Source organism: Stenella coeruleoalba (assembly GCF_951394435.1).
Source record: "Stenella coeruleoalba genome assembly, chromosome: 17".
NCBI lineage: Eukaryota > Metazoa > Chordata > Mammalia > Artiodactyla > Delphinidae > Stenella > Stenella coeruleoalba.
The window spans coordinates 68,603,674-68,621,246 of record NC_137163.1 but is presented as its reverse complement, the minus strand read 5'-3'; the positions used below and the strand labels follow the sequence as shown (position 1 = coordinate 68,621,246).

The 17,573-nt window shown below is 39.6% G+C and overlaps 2 protein-coding genes across 2 annotated transcripts in view; one reads left to right on the top strand and one right to left on the bottom strand.

The window, feature by feature from the left end:
* Positions 1 to 14,645, bottom strand: part of VCPIP1 (valosin containing protein interacting protein 1) — a 28,108-nt gene extending 13,463 nt beyond the window's left edge. The window contains exons 1-2 of the mRNA XM_079902005.1: positions 11,321 to 14,645; positions 2,167 to 2,253 (exon numbers count right to left, since the gene is read on the bottom strand). Of these exons, the coding sequence (XP_079758131.1) occupies positions 2,167 to 2,253; positions 11,321 to 14,033 (2,800 nt within the window). The 5' untranslated portion in view covers positions 14,034 to 14,645. The remainder of the gene's footprint in view (positions 1 to 2,166; positions 2,254 to 11,320) is intronic.
* LOC307176172 (serine/threonine-protein kinase Sgk3) overlaps positions 14,641 to 17,573 on the top strand; it is a 148,149-nt gene continuing 145,216 nt past the window's right edge. The window contains exon 1 of the mRNA XM_079902011.1: positions 14,641 to 14,783. The gene's annotated coding sequence lies outside the window, so the exon portion shown is untranslated. The remainder of the gene's footprint in view (positions 14,784 to 17,573) is intronic.

Here is a 17,573-nt window from a genome sequence, read left to right as displayed (position 1 = left end):
GGTCCGGGAGGATCCCACGTGCCACGGAGCGGCTGGGTCCGTGAGCCATGGCCACTGAGCCTGGGCGTCCGGAGCCTGTGCTCCACAATGGGAGAGGCCACAACAGTGAGAGGCCTGCGTACTGCAAAAAACAAAACAAAACAAAAAAAACTAATACTACCAAGTGCTGGAGGAATACAAAATGGTCCAGCCAATCTGGAAATGGTCTGGAAGTTTCTTATAAAGATGAGCATATACTTACCACATTTTTCAGCAATCCCACTCCTAGGTATTTACCTAAGAAAAGTGAAAACATACGTCCACACAAAGATGTGTACACAAATGTTTATAGTGGCTTTATTCATAGTAGCCAAAAACTAAAAACAAACTAAATGTCCTTCAATTGGTTATGGAATTTTTAAAATGTGATACATACATACAATGGAATAATACTCAGCAATAAAAAACAAATAAACTACATGCAACCAGACGGATGAATCTCAAAAGCACTAGGCTAAAAACTGAAATTGACAAAATTTTTCCGTAAAGGGGCAACCTGGTAAATATTTTAGGTTTTGCAGACCATATAGTCTCTGTCACAACTATTCAACTCTGCCACTGCACTGCGAAAGCAGCCACAGACAATACGTAAACATGAGTGTGGTTGTGTTCTGATAAAACTTTATATACAACAGGCAGCGGGCCTGGTATGGCTCACGGGTAGGAGTTTGCCAACCCCTGTGCTCAATCAAAGAAGCCGACACAAAAGGTTAAACGATATGGTCCCATTTATACGGTGATATGAAAAAGGAAAACATATAGAGACAGAAATCAAATCAGTAGTTGCCAGAGCCTAGGGGGAGAGGTAAGGGATTAATTAGAAAGGGGCACAAGGCGACTTTTTTGGAATGGTGGAAATACTCTATATCTTGATTGTGGTAGTGGTTATGTGACTGTATGTTTGTCAAAATTCACATGCCTGTATTCCTAAAAAGGGTGAGTTTTACTGTATGCAAATTATGTTTCAATAATCCTATCTTAGGAAGGAAGGGAGGGAGGGAGGGAGGGAGGGAGGAAGGAAGGAAGCAAGGCAACTGGCCAGCTGGCTATTCTTTGGTCCCCAATTCAATAAATCAAAAGAAAAAACATTTTTTGAGACAATCAAAAATCAAGGAAATTTAAACACTGACTGGATAGTTGGTGATATCTTAAAAATTACTGTTCATATTTTTTAGATGTGATAATGGTATTATGGTTATTTTTTAAAAAGAAAAAAAAAACAGTGCTTACTTTTAGAAATACATACTGAAGTTCTTACAGATGAAATTATGTCTGAGATTTATTTCAAAACAGTCCATTTGAGATGGGGTAGGTAGAAATGTACTGATAATTATTGAACCTGGGTGGTAGGTAAATAGGGGTTCATTACATTATTCTTGCTACTTTTATGTGTTTCAACATTTCTACAATAGCCAAGTTGGGTTTTGTTTTTTTAAGAAGGAAAAAGAAGTGTATGAGAAAGAAAACAAACAAACAAACATAAAATAGAGATTATGTACTTAATATCTACAGAGGTCAGGTAGGTAAGAAAGTGAGATAAGCCAGAGTGATAAAGTCTGGGGCCAAAAGTACTCACATCAAATTTTTGATAAAACACATGGGGTCCAAACATACATACTGGCAACCTCTCTCTTGAAACTGTGAAGATACAGTTATACACTTGCACATATCTTTATAAACAATGTATACCCAATGTGAAAAGAGGTTAAATGTAAAGTGAGCTGTTTCCTAGAATCCAGAAAATACTGAGGTATATAGTAATCATAGTCAAAACACAACAACAAAAAAACACTGTATTATCTGGTTCTGGGACAGTCACTAGCATTATAAACAAATCGGCCTCTAATTTCACAATTTGTCTTTAGTTGTTAAGGATCATATACATAACTTAAGTGAGAAAACAGGAGAAAGAAAGTGATAGGAGATTTTTAGTAATATTATAGCAGAAAACGTAGCTGACCATATCAGGATAATAATCCATTTTAACTAGGCAGACTGATAAAGAAAAATATGTACCTAATATTAACACTGGAAATAGTTTCATAAGAATATTATCTGAACTTTCTTAATCTTAGAATAGCTTGAGTGGAGATATTATCTAAGAATAAAATCAGAAAGCAACTATACCCATGGTTTTCTTCATAATATTGTAGAATACGCCACCCTGCTGGAACATGTGAGGAAGCCCCTTTGCATAAGACCATACATCTTCTCCTGTAAAATAAAGATACAGTATTAGCAACTAACAAGAGAGTTCAACCCAGGCTTGCTTTAATATGGATTAGCCTTGAACAGAGATCGCAAGGCAGACCTCCTAAGTGAGTGATGCAGTCTGGTGTAATACAACATATAGGAAGTGATATGGAATGAGGGAACATGACTAGAAAATGCATGGTCCATCTAAGATGGCAGCCATCGCCAAGTGCTGTCATGGAAGAGTAGAGGCCCAATGTTTCAATATCAAATGGCATTTCAAGAGAAGCCAGAAATCCAGGTTTTTAATGTTTAATTCTCCCCCCTTTTTTTTTAATGTCTTCTATTTATTTGTTTATTTATTTTTGGCTGTGCTGGGTCTTCACTGCTGCGCGCAGGCTTTCTCTAGTTGCGGAGAGCAGGGGCTACTCTTCATTGCAGTGTGTGGGCTTCTCATTGCAGTGGCTTCTCTTGTTGCGGAGCACGGGCTCTAGGTGCACAGGCTTCAGTAGTTGTGGCACGTGGGCTCAGTAGTTGTGGCTCACGGACTCTAAAGCGCAGGCTCAGTAGTTGTGGTGCACGGGCTTAGTTGCTCCACGGCATGTGGGATGTAACCCATGTCCCCTGCATTGGCAGGAAGATTCTTAACCACTGCACCACCAGGTAAGTCCCCCCATTTTTAAATGTAGGAACTAATTCAAAAATGTCTTTAGGGGCTTCCATGGTGGCGCAGTGGTTGAGAATCTGCCTGCTAATGCAGGGGACACGGGTTCAAGCCCTGGTCTGGGAGGATCCCACATGCTGTGGAGCAACTGGGCCCGTGAGCCACAACTACTGAGCCTGCACGTCTGGAGCCTGTGCTCCGCAACAAGAGAGGCTGCGATAGTGAGAGGCTCACACGCTGCGATGAAGAGTGGCTCCCGCTTGCCACAACTAGAGAAAGCCCTCGCACAGAAACAGAGACCCAACACAGCAAAAATAAATTAATTAATTAATAAACTCCTACCCCCAACATCTTTAAAAATAAAAAGTGTCTTTAAAGCTGCATGAGTCAATAATGGGCATATTAAACAAAATACATATGAAGACCCAATCCAGTTCAAAGTAAACTAGTATGCAACTGTGGACTAGAACAACAAAAAAGGTTACAGAAAGATACTATGTTTTTAAAGTAGAATATAAAAAATATATTCTATATTTAGGTTAAAACTAATAAAAACAGATGGAAAGGACTAGGGAGAAAAGTAAATAGGTAGACTGAAGATAAGTAATTAATGTATTTTGTTGTTGCAAAGTTGACTTTTTAAAACAGAAATTTAGGGGGGAAATGACCTATTGATGAGATTTAGAATAAACATTAGAAGCCCACAAAATAGCTATAAGCAACCCACTATTTCACAAAAACGTTGTTTTCAAGAACATCCTTTGACAGTGCCTATTATCAATAAGAAGTTTCAAATAAAAAGTTAAGGATGGGGTCTTCCCCATCCTTAAGGTGGCGCAGTGGTTGAGAGTCCGCCTGCTTATGCAGGGGACTCCGGTTCGTGCCCCGGTCTGGGAAGATCCCACATGCCGCGGAGTGGCTGGGCCCGTGAGCCATGGCCGCTGAGCCTGTGCGTCCGGAGCCTGTGCTCTGCAATGGGAGAGGCCACAACAGTGAGACGCCCGCATACCGCCAAAAAAAAAAAAAAAAAAAAAAAAATCTAAACGGGTGCCAAAATAGTAAACTCCTCAGAACTGAACACCTAAATACTAGTAAGAAAAACGATGTTTCTTAATATTGATACTTTACAAACCCAACTATTCCTTACTTAAGCAGGCAGAACTCTAAAAAGTAATAACTCTATTGAACTGTTTATCAACCTTGTGTTTTCATTATCTACCTAAGAATTATCCATTATCTTCCTAATCTGCCTCGACCATGGTATTTGCATACTACAGATATGCTGTTTATCTGTTTACATACTATATGTATATCTGTACTTTTTTCATTAGAGTAAGATTTATTTTACCCTCCCCCAAGAACCAATTTTCACCCCTTTCAGACCTATATGGCCCCAGTGAGCATGGATACTCTATTGCTTTAAGGGAAGGATAGATACCACCTAAATCTCTATTGTCTACCCAGCTCTGATCAGGCACTTCACATAATTTCGTTTTCTCCTCCAAACTGAGCCCAATTTTACAGAAAAAGAAACAAGCTCAGAGAGTTTAAATATTTCTCGCAAGATCAAATAGCTAGTAAGCGGCAAAGCCTGGATCTGAATCCTGTATATCGTTCCACAGCTTATACCTTCTCCACTGATACTAAACCTCTACTAAAGGTCAAATCATGTTACAACAAATTTGGCAGAACTATCCATACTCTCTTCTTATAGAAATCCATGGCATCAACAACTGGTTGAAAGAAAAACTAGGCAAATTATTTCCTTTGGTATATACACACTTCCACTGAAGTCATGTTTGTTAGAAACAGAACCAGGAAAAGGGATCAGAGATCAGGAAGCAAGGATTGTGACACTGCACAAGTCCCCCATCAGTCACAGATGGCTCTCTGCTACATTTCTCTCCATTCCTTCTACAACTGACCTGGTTCAGGCCCATCTCCTGCCTGAAGCACTGCCACCGCCTCAAAATTGGTTTTCCCTCTAATCTTACTCTCCTCAAATCTCTACTCCATACAGCCTTCAGAGTTAAACCTTTAATGGTTCCACCAAACCATATGGTAAGTCCAAGCTCCTTTCTCACGGCATAAAAGGCAGCCTAAGATTCCTTACCCTTGCTCCTATCTCACAGCTCTCTCATCATATCCTAACTTGATTTCTACAAAGCAACACCACCAAATTGCTCCAGTTCCCCAAAGACCAGTAATAGCTATGTATTCTTTAAAACTCAATTTAGGTGTCACTTCCTCTAGGATTCTTCTTCAGTGGTGGTTAGGTAGGTACCCTCCTTAATGCTCCCATGCATATAAACACCATAGCCCTGATCACACTGCAGGTTAACTCAGTTTACTTTTCTGTTTCCCCTTCTAGACCAGAAGATTTTCAGAGTCAGGAAAAGGTCAGTGGCCTATTTCACTTTCTATTCCCGGGCCTGGCACAATGCTGGAGAGCTAGTAGCACTCAGAATTCGTGAAATGAATACTAGCATAAATGAGGTTTTCTTTTAATAATGCCTGAGAGATGTCCATGAAAAACTTAATTGAAGCAGCACAACGACAACTGCTCTTTAATGTTATATGGATAAAATGTTAACTAATGGTACCATCTATACCTCTTCATGAATCTAATAAAACAAAATCATAGCAAAAACAAAAGTAAAGGCTTTTAGGTACAAACTTGCAGTTATAAAATAAATAAGTGACAGGGATGTAATATACAACATGGTGACCATACTTAATAATACCATATTTGAAAACTGCTTAAAAAAGGGGGAGGAGGAATAACTCTTCTACCATTTCATTGGAAAACAAATTCTTAGAGAACAGGACTAGTCTGGTAAAGCATCTAACAAATACTATACTAATTCATATTTTTGTTAGTCTCCAATTAATTTTGCTTTATAATTCAACTGTTTCTTCATAGTGCAACAGTAAAATACTTATATTGAACATACTGCATATATGTATAAATGTAGAAAAAAGTCTATACCACCACCATAGATAAGCTCTGTTCATACCTCGTCTTCCTTGAATCCTTCCTAATAGTCTTCAGTTCTCTCACCTGAACAGTAGTTATTATATATGGCAGTGATATTATGGATGTTTTTTCTTTTGGTTATCTAATTTTTTTCCTCTTTAATAAGAGGTAATTTTTTAAGTATGTTAAAATTAAACATTTTAAAAATATCATTGTTTTTCTAATTTTTACTACTAGTAACAAAATCATGGGTTAAAAGTGAGTTTAAAAGGTCATCGTTCCAATTTTCTAACTTTAGATATTTTAAAAAGCAATTTGAAGTTTCAACAAGTGAGTAAATTTTAAAATCTAACATCTATATGAAATATATTAAAAAAACAAAACAAATAAAAAATATATGAAATATATTAAGTTCCCCCCCAAAATACCTAAGTTAATTCTGAACTCAAGTTCCTATTACCATAAAATAAACTGACCAAAATGTAAATTTAAAGTAGGAACATAGGGCTGTTTCTACTAGAAGAATCCTAAAGGTATTCATTAGCTGAGAAAAATTGTTGCCATCTCTCCACCCTTCCTGCAGATCCTCCCATCTAAAACTGTATCTACCTTATCAATAGTCAAAACCATTTCTAAGAAAGGCATGCTTGTTTCTCTCCTTATACTCAGTCCCTTAAGTGTCTTTTAGTGTCATCATCAGCCATTAAAAGATATATTTATCTCACACACACACACACACACACACACACACACACACACACACAGAGTCTGATTCTCTCTGGGGAGTACAAATGTTAAAGAGAACTACTATATTCTACTTTATACATACTTGAGATCTTTGAATTTTTAAAAATAATATTATCTTATAATTAAAAAATGTGAAGGAATAAAGGAAATAGAATTGATGTTTAACTTAATCTTCAAAGTATGATATTATAAAATCACCATTTATCACTTATGTCATAAATGGTGATTTTATAATATCATACTTTGAAGGTACATATTTACCTTAAGATACATCTATATGCATTCTTTTTATTCAACTTTATGACAGCTCCCCCATTAGAAATATGCTGTCAAAAAAAAATAAAAAATAAAAAAAAAAAAAGAAATATGCTGTCTACAAATCAACTGGAAGGGTTACCAGAGTGTATGTTAAGAATAACAGATGCATTAAGTCCTATCTAGATTTGAAACGTCCTTCACCCAATATTTGAAGAAAAAATTCAAGATGCAATGATATTCAGACCCCAAGTCATCTTAAAAATAAGTGTTTGAATACCACGTGTGATTTTGGAAAAGCCCAAGGCAGTTACTATGAAATTATAAAATATTGTGTAATTTAAAAATGTATACTAAAAACTCATACAGTTCTTTAAGAAAGACAGAAGGTATATAAAAATCACACAAGTTTCTCAACCCCTGAAAGGATGCTAACCTTTGTAAGTAAAGTGGGGTAAATATCTCACAAATAGCCTAATTCCATTACAGCAACTCTGACAAAGTATGTATAAAACTGACAAACCGTTTTTCACAAATCTGTCTTTATCTCTTAAAAGAGAAAATTAACTAAAAAGTTAGTGGAATACAATATTAATAAAAAAGAAATTAGCCTAGTATTTATGGTGGATGATGTACTACTATCTATCATATCTACCACAAAATAGAATCCACAAAAAACTGGTCTATAAGAAAATTTAATTACATATTTTGCAATGCCAGAGTTAAAGTCACTCACATACTGTATAAATAATGAAGATAACAGTCTGAAAAAACTGTTTAATAATGTCCAAGTGGTCTGGATAAAGCAGATTAAAATCTGTGAAATATTACAGGTAGAACACTGTTATTTCATTTTAAACTACCATTGTTAGATTCAAAGTGACTAGTTCCATGAACTAAGCAAAAGATTGATGTACTCACTTAGTCTCGTTGATACAAATAATAATAGATATAAATTCTATTTAATAAATATCCTACTTAAAAACAGTAGATAGGCAACACACACGTCCCTGGCTATCAAGAAGTCAGCCTATTTAATGATGACACACAATCCTATATCTATCTATCTATCTATCTATATATATATATATCCCCCATACTTTTGTAGCTTTCATCAACAGATCTCCAGCTTCCTTTTCTCTATGTATAAAAATTATAAATGAAAACTATAAAAGTATGGGATGCCCTCAGTTGAGACCCTGCAGGTAAGTTTATGGAGGGCAAGGACCATGTCTCATTCATCTTTGTACCTACAACACAATCTCTAGCTCACAGCAGATGTTCATTTTGCTGACATAATCTGCATTCATTCATTCAACAAGCATGTACTTGGCACCTAATAAGTGCCAGGGCCTGTACTAGGTGATAAAGTATTTATCGGTGAATAAAACAGGCTACTGTCTCTGCCTCTGTGGCATTTATAATGGGGGAGGCAAATGAGTAAGTAAACCAACAAACAAGATAATGAAAACTTATAACAGGTGCTAAGAGGGAATTGAACAGGGTGCAGTAATAGAGTGGTTTAGCAAAGGTCTCTCAAACCCTTAGATAAGGTGGTCAGGAGACAACCTCTTTAAGAAAGTGGTAGTAAAGCCTTAACCTAAGTGAGAAGGAGGCAGCTATCTGAACAGCAGAAAGCTTGATGAGCTATTTTCTAAACCAACATACCAGCAGCTTAGCTCACATTTGGTAATTCACAAAGTTATTTCTGCACTTTGAAATTTGCAATTTTCTAAATAAACCGTCATTTTCCATTTTCCAGCCCTCTCCAATCTAAACATCAAGAGTTCCTCAGCACTCTTTACACAGGGCTGTGTGTACTTACTTAGCTAACCCCAAACTGACATTTTTACAAACCTATCACTTTTAATTAAGAACATCTTCCAGGGAATTCCCTGTCAGTCCAGTGGTTAGGACTCTGCACTTCCCCTGCAGGGGGCATGGGTTCAATCTCTGGTTGGGGAACTAGGTTCCCACAAGCCAGGGGGCCAAAAAAAAAAAAAAAATCTTCTATGTAATTCAAATACAGTTATGAGAGAATTAGAGGTAGAAAACTAATGTTTATAGAGGAACTAATAGAGGCCAGGCACTGTCTTAGTAGTTTAAAGCAGAAAGTCTCTCAAGAACCACCACCATAAAATTAGCAAAACACTCTTTTTATGCTTAAATTCTGTGTCAGAAGTAGAAGTGGGAGACTTAAAGAAATGTGTGGGTTTGTAGGGGCAGCAACATAAATGCTGGAGGTGAAGAGGGAAGAGATCGTAACAAGACGACGTTATCTTGGTCAACTCATTGCAGTCCACAGTCCAGTACTCAGATATTCAGGTCCAGAAACCTCAATCCAACCTCAAAAAGTGACTAACTGTAAACGAGAATTATATTTTACTAATTTTCATTATGAAACATATTATGCTGACCAGACTTTTAGACTACTGATCATAATCTCACCCGTGCCAAATTATTAATCTACATGGAGAACACAGCCTTCCAAGTGAATATAATCGTCACCTGCACTCTCACCTGTATTATCAATACTTACATCAGGAAGCTAAATGAGTGATCAGACTAGATGCTTGGTGACTGTGCAATCAGTAAAGGGATTCAGATCTTTGAGCCAGGCCACAGTGAGAACTGATCAAATACTCCTGCCCCTCAATTGAGACTACCTTTCTAGTTACCAGAATTTTCACGAACCCCAGTTGATGTATCTTTTCCCCTTGTATAGCAGTGTATAAACATTGCCAAACTCTGCTTTTCAACTCTTTTTCAGTGTTCAGTGCTGACCATCCATTCCATTTCTGCTGACACAGCCTTTCTTTGGATATGTTAATGTCATCTATTTAATTCAATAAAAAAAAAAACATTTCAAAGTGCCCACTCCCTGCTGGGCATCATACCAGGTGCTGAACATCCAAGGTTATATATGAGCCACATTCTCAAGAGTTCCTCTTCTATGGAGAAAGACCTCTTTTCCTGTTTTGACCTGGGAGATTGTTGGTTTTCTTAAAAGTGCCTTAAGCACATATCTAAGTTTATCCATTCTGTTATTAATGATGTTATTAAATTTTCAGAGTTCTGGGAGTACTTTGCTGTTGCCCTATGTACCAACTACAAGGGGTATCTTGTGGATAGGAGGCAACTGAAGTACTACTGGGGAGTTAAGCAGCTTGCCTGAAATCACTAAATTAACAAGTAGTGGAGCTGGAATTCAAATTCTAGGTCTTTCTCACTCCAAAATTCACAATCTTTTCCTTTATTCCGCGCAGTCTCTAAGAAACTAAAAACTCTTAAGAGATAGAAAAAAATGCAAAGTGCCTAGCTAGTACATTTCTTGACATAGCCCCCAATTCAATGACTATGTCTGCCAAAATAAAGTCAGCAATATTAAGTTATAAATTTGTATAGGGCTTTTAGATCCCCTATTAACTACTAGGCCCCTAAACTTAACAAGCCAGAAATAAATAATCTTCGTTTTGGAAGGTCAAGGACCAATTCACTGATATTTAGTACTCTTAGAAAACACAATCAAAACCCAGATCACTTTTCCAGTTGAAAGCTCTCATTTCAGCAAAAATAAGGCCCTTCTAATATGTAATGTATTTCAATTTTACTTCTATTTCAAGCCTTAATAAAGCATATTAACAGTAATTTAAACACAAAGATTAGTCAATAAAAATAATGTAAAAAGTACACCATTGGATTATTTCCCAAATCATCTAAAGCTTTAAATCATATATTTGATTGATAATCTATTTTCCTTTAATTTGTGTTGAATTATTAAAAAGAAATGCTTCTTAAGCAACCCCGTTAATATCTACCTCGGTTCCTTATGTTTCTCTTCAGTTATAATAGTTCATTACAATTCATGGCAAACAGTCACCGAGCAAGGAAATTACTTAAACACAAATCCTAATGTACAAATAAGAAAAATGTGATGAACTGGGAAAGGGAGAACAGGAAATGGATGAGAGAGACCATTAGGTGGGAGTACAGTGAGCATATAAACCCAGAAACTGCAATTCATCAAACAGGAAGTCCTGAAATCACATGACACGCAGGAAAATGAAATTTAAAAATAAATGAAAAGGGACAAGGTGGGCAGGCTCAATAGAGCCAAGGGGGAAAAAATGAAAAAGCCTTTAAATGGATCCATTACAAGCCTATTTTTAAAAAAACAATTACAAGAATACGTTATATTTAAATAATCTGGTGACAATTAGGGACTACTTTCACTTTCTTAGTTACGTTTTCCTAATATTTACTCAATAGAAAATCACACTAACATCTATCCACTAACTGTCAAAAAACTAAAGAAAATAATTTTCTTCTAAAATATATAATCAGATAGTTTTTAGGATGACCATTTTTTTCCATGAAGACATCAGAAAAACTCAGCATATTACATTCACAATTAAGAAATACTGTCTGAGTTAAATTGATCTTACCCATTAACGTTGCTAAAAGACACAAGGAGTACATTTCTTTGTCAGCTTGCTCCTGAAGTTCCTTAGATGACAGTTTACCAGTGACAGCACTCTCTTCTTGTTTCACAGTGTGGGCCGAGTGTGTTACTGCAGACTGACTCCCTTCGGCTTTACTTTTTAGAATCTCTATTGTAATTCTGTCACCATGTTGTAAAGGAACTGGCTCCTTTTCCATTCCTGCCTGGGGTGGCATTAACTCTTTAGGAGGAAAGCCATATCGAATACACTGTAAATATGGAGGAATGTTGAATTCTCTGGCTATGCTTTCCTGAAGTTCAAAAAACGTTGTTGAAGACTTAAGTGTAACCATGGACTGTCGTCCATCATTAGTTGTTATTCGGATCTTCTTCTCCTTAGAAGTGGTTGGTGAATAGGGAGCCTTGGTAGGGGTGGCAGGTGCAGAGGAAGGACCATCACGAACGGTACTGGGAGAAACAGTCCTGGGCTGCCCCTTTTGTTCTTGTTTTAACTTCTCTGTTTTTCGTTTCTGCATTACAGAAGCCTGTTCCGTAATATTCTGTTGAATAGTTCTTTCAGTCTTACTCATATTTAACTCCTCCTTGTGCAAAGTTTTTGTTTTCTGTCCGGTAAGAATAATTTTAGTTGGGAGCTGGGACTCCGACTCTTGTCCTTGTACGTCTCCAACTCTTTGGGCATGAGCACCATCTATATTTACAGGAGTATAATCATCAGGATTCTTTTTGGCAGTCTGATGCAATATAGTGTGGACAACTTTCTGAACCAGGATTTCACTCCCAAATTCACCTGGAAAGTGCTTGGTAACAAGTTTCATGGCAACATCGTAAACGTTACTATTCAAAGATGCATCACTTTCATACTGGAACCAATATACTGTTTCTCTGACCACTCTTCCACCCCATTCCAAAGTAATAGGAAAAGCTTCTGGTAGATTGTCATACTCTTTACCATCCCAAAAATGTTTGAATCCACAACCACATTTGCCACCAGTGGACCTAGCATTAGTTCTGTCCCCATCCAAATACACAATAGACCCATCTCCTCTGACTCTTCGCACAGATGTGCCATGGCACCAATTACAAGCTGTCAGGTTACTCAATCCGTAGTCTGGTACCAGAACATCTTTCACTGAATCATATGAGCAAACCAAATTGTTCAAGGGAAAGCTATAATTTTTGTCAGGCCTCAGCTGTCCATGAGTACTTTTTGCCAGGTTATACAGTTTCCCTCCCGGAGCCAACCACTCTGGAGGAACATGAAGTTCAGAAAGGGCACCACAGAGCAAACATTTGTGAAGGCGATTATCCATTACTGCTTTTTTAGCAGCTGCTGTGACTTCTTCAGGCTGAACTCCTATCACCCCTGTCCTCCTGTAGAAATACTGATGGACATCAGCCACCAAACTAGGATGGATACCATGTATGTCCATAAAGACTTCTTCCATAGCAGCAACAAGCCTAAGTAAGTATTTATCCTGCAAACTTCTGTCTCCTCCAATAACACAACCACCGTCCTCCTCAAGTTTGATGTACTTCTTAATGAGGTCCTGAGGCACACCCCATGCTTTAGGAAGCAAATTCATAGGCAGTTTGGGCAAAGCAGCCCCTTTTATGCCTACCAAGGGGATATAATGGTTTCTACCAGAGCTACTCCAGGCAATACAGATGGGTTTGTTCAAATGACCATCTCTCCCAGTGCACTTCTCTGCAGGGATGAGCCCTGGCAGAAAGGTGGCTGAATAATCACCAGAGCTTCGCATGCCACTGAGTGAATCTAACAGAATAATAGGGCGATGCAGCACATTGGCAAGGCCAAATATGTGGATGTTCCTCAGACCCAAGGGAACACCCTCAGGTGGTACAAACAGAGGGTCACACTCATTGATAATGTCCTCCCACTCAGCGGCATCAATGAAGTCATGGAACAGGGCTTGATATCGGGCCAGGTGCTGCTGGAAGTGCTGTTTAAGATTCTCTCTCAAGGCATGCCAGAAAAGCTCCCGGCCTACTAGAGCCCGGGACACAGCATGCACCAGGCAGTGTCCATCCCCGTCCACATGCACTGGAATGAGGCATTCCTGACTCTTATTGGCCCGCTTGATGTCCTCAAGCGTGTCATGCAAATACAGGAGGCTTCCGGAGCGGTCCTTGCCATAGCCCACCGTGTTCACATGCTCTGGTTCGATGAGGAAGGCGCGGTCCCCCAGTAAAGCGCAATCGAACAGCTCGCCCTGGTTCATGTCCCGGAGAAGCTTAGCCCGGCCTGTCTGCTTGTCCATTCCGTAGCGAGCTAAGATGGGCGACAGCAACTTGCAGTGGTAGTTGGAAAGGCCCATCACCTTTACCAATTCCGTGTTCTTCTTGGGTGCCCCTGTCACCCCGAGCAGCGCGTTCCGCAGCAGGTTGTGCAGCACTACGTCCGGGTCGGTCACCTCCTCCACCCCCAGCAGCTGTTGCTGCTCGTGCCGCTGTCCGCACTCGGTACACTCGATGCTGACAGAACCGGAGGCCGGGAAGAACAGACGCGCCTGGCACTTCGGATCCGGGCAGCTCCCGGAGAGGATTCTCCGGTCTCTCCGCTTCGAGAGCACTCCCGGAGCAGCCGCCGCCGTCGCCGCCAGGGACGGCGGAGTCTGCGGAGCCTCTGGGGGAGGAGGCGGCGGCGGCAGCGGAGGCGGCGGCGGCGGCTGAGACATAGCTCTCGGCTCCCGAGTCTCGCTCCGCGTCCCAAGCGACCCTCAAAGGCTCATAGCCAGACCCCCGCCGGCCCGACTCGGTCTAGTCCAGGCCCAGGGCGAATCACTTTCCTTTCCCTACCAGCTCCTCCTCCTCCTAAGCGAAGGCGGAAGCGCCGGACGTTGTTTCTCTTCTTGCTTCTCCACTACCGTAGCCGTTGCCCCGAACGTAACGGCCACCACCCTAGCCCGCACTCACACTCACTCGCTCTCGCTCTCTCTCCCTCAGACACACAGACATACACGCCCTCACTGAGACTGCGCAGGCGCACCTTTCGCTCTGCCCTCTGGGAATTAGAGTTTTCTAGCCTCTCTCCTGGCCATCAAGTGCTAGGATCCTGGGTCCATAAAGAACTACAAATACCGTGAGGCCAAGAGGTTCGGCGCCTGCGGAGAGGAGGAAGAGGAAGGCACTCGAAATGGGGGCAGAAAGGCGGAGAGTCGCTCACGTTGCCTGCCGGGAGTTGTAGTTTTAACTGTATGTCTTCTGTCGTCTTCCCCACTCTGGGGCCCAAGCAAAATGAGTATGAGAGACCACATTTCCTAGGATGCCCTGCGGTGCGACCAGACTCACTTCCCCCTTAGGCGGAGGGAAGAATATAGGGAAGCTTGGTTAATATCAGAGTTAAAGGGAATGGTTGTCGGAGGCAGAGGTTCTGAAGTTCACGACTCCTAGAAGGGGAGGGGAATGAAAGGCTCTCAGTGAAGAAGGTACAGTAAATAAATGTCCAGCGACATGGCGGGATGGGAAGTTGAATGAAATGGTCTAATCTAGGCTGGAGGTCATAAGAGAAAAAGGGGGAGAATAGTGAATTGATTCTCAAAGTATTTTTTTAAGTTTTTTCTTTTTTTTCCTTCTGTCACACTCCTCTCTTCTCATTCCCACCGCTATTACAAGCCGCCGAGGCTCCTGAGCCCCCTTTCTGCCTTTCCTACCCCCCTACTGGTAGTCATTGAGGCGCCATTTGTTTCCTCGTTCCATGTACGTCTTTGCAGTTTACAGTACAAATAACAATACCTTGGATGTGTACAGAATTTAAATATATATTCAAAGCCTTTTAAGTAGATATAATATTGTTTGATCCTTACAATCCTACCCTCAGAGAGTAATAACAGCTATCATTTATTGCGTTCTTGATATATGCCTGTCACAGCATTTACATACACGATATCATTTGATCTTCATAATGTAATAATAACCTTGCTAGGAAACACACGTCCAGAAAGGAAATGACTTGCTCAAGTTCACAGGCTTTTGGACCTAGATCTGTACCCATTTTACAGACAGGGACATAGGCAGGAAATTTTAGGACAGTATTATATAAAATAGTAACTAATTTCTGGTTACTCTTGCTTTATAGTTTACAAAACATGATCACATATATCATCTCATCCTCACAACTGTAATATCTTTACCAGGTATTGTTGGCTCCATTTACAGTTATGGAAACAAACTAGAAGTAATTAAGTTATTTGTCCAAGGTCAAATCACCAGGATCTCTCAGACACAGAGTGCTTTTTTTTTTTTTTAAGATGATGTTGGGGGTAGGAGTTTATTAATTAATTAATTTATTTTTGCTGTGTTGGGTCTTCGTTTCTGTGCGAGGGCTTTCTCTAGTTGTGGCAAGCGGGAGCCACTCTTCATCGCAGCGCGCGGGCCTCTCACTGTCGAGGCCTCTCTTGTTGCGGAGCACCTGCTCCAGACGCGCAGGCTCAGTAGTTGTGGCTCACGGGCCTAGTTGCTCGGGGGCATGTGGGATCCTCCCAGACCAGGGCTCGAACCCTTGTCCCCTGCATTAGCAGGCAGATTTTCAACCACTGCGCCACCAGGGAAGCCTCGGCCACCAGGGCAGCCCCGGAGTGCTTTTTATACTACTTCCTACAAGAGAAAAAAGGAGCTGTTAAGCACAGACCTTTTGTTAGGCCTCAGGATCTCCCCGTAGTGACTCAAGGGGCTGTAAGGATGTTTACCCTTAAGGAGGCCACAGAACTTTATTTCTTGTGTGCTAGGCAACTGCCTCTTCACGCAAAACACATTCATATGTTAATTGAAAGCTAGTATTATTTTAGTATTGTACAGTCAGCTCCTTTCACTTATAATTCTGGAAACTCTTGCTTTCTGAAACCTTAGATAAGTGAACTGCCTCAAAATTTCTGAAACATTTGGCACAAAATAGATACATCAGTGCAGTCCATGAGGCCATTCCAGTTTTCTGTAGCTGCCAAGTCTACTGTTTACTTTGTTAAGTTTTTTGAGTAAATAGAATTTGATACTTTGAAATGAATCGTCTGTAGACTAGACATTCCTAAAAGATACTATTAGTACTGCCTTTCACCTAATTATTGTCTACAATTTTCTTCTAAAGAAATATGTTTCAAAGAGAAATCCTTTATTTTTTTTAAAGGTTTATTTTTCTTTCCCTGCAAGCACCACACTTGCTATTCACACACCAGTCATCACATGAATAATAAGAACAACAACATTTACATAATGTGAACGAGCAAGTTAAGTTTTTTGGCCGCGCAGTGGGGCATGCGGGATCCTAGTTCCCCGACCGGGGATCAAACCCACACCCTCTGCAGTGGAAGAGTGCAGTCCCAGCCACTGGACCACCACAGAAGTCCCGGGAAATCCTTTAAATGTTAATTATTTTCTTGCCCAATTCTACCTGGCCCCTGCAAAAATAATGTTACCTCTGTACAAGATAGGTAATGTTATTTATCTTGAAGGGAATAATTTTCAATAAAGTTTTCTTAAAGAATTAATTCATGCAGGAAATTTTATTTATTTCTATTCTGACAGTAGTTTGGTGGTAAACTACACAAGTGGTCTTGGAACTGATTTTTAATTCTTTATAAGTTGAGAAATTAGATATGCCCTTTAAGTGGAAATTATTTTCTACTATGACTGAGAATTTAAACCTGCAGTGAAATTGTATTTTTCTCATGATGAAAGCCTCAGAGCACAGGAAAGATAACAGCAAGTGTGCAGTTCTAACACTGTCATGTACTTTCATGTCAATACCACCAAGCAAAATTTTCCTTATTGATGATACATGCGAACAGTGAAATCGATTTTTAAAATTGCGTCTGAATATTTCATTCTGAATTGTGCCTTCACAGAATAACTACTTCCTACCCTACTGAAGAAATGGGTAGCCTTTCCCTGGCTTCTCAAGCACAATCCATTTGACTGGTCCAGTGTTCCTTTACCCATATGGAACCTAGATTAGTTAGAAACATTCTTCCCAAACTAAATTTGATACCTAAACCCATTTGTTACTATAGTTGTCCTACTTTTAAGGATTATACTTTTGACGGAAAAATATAGAAATACCCTGGTACAAAGCATAGTTAATGGGGGGAGGTAGAGGAGGTAAGTTTTCAAACAGTTCTGAAAGTAGATCATTTAACCTGAAAGTCATTTATTTAATGAGTCTGTAGATACAAAGTTCAGAAGGTAAGAAAGCTAACATAAATAATATGTTAACCATATTATTA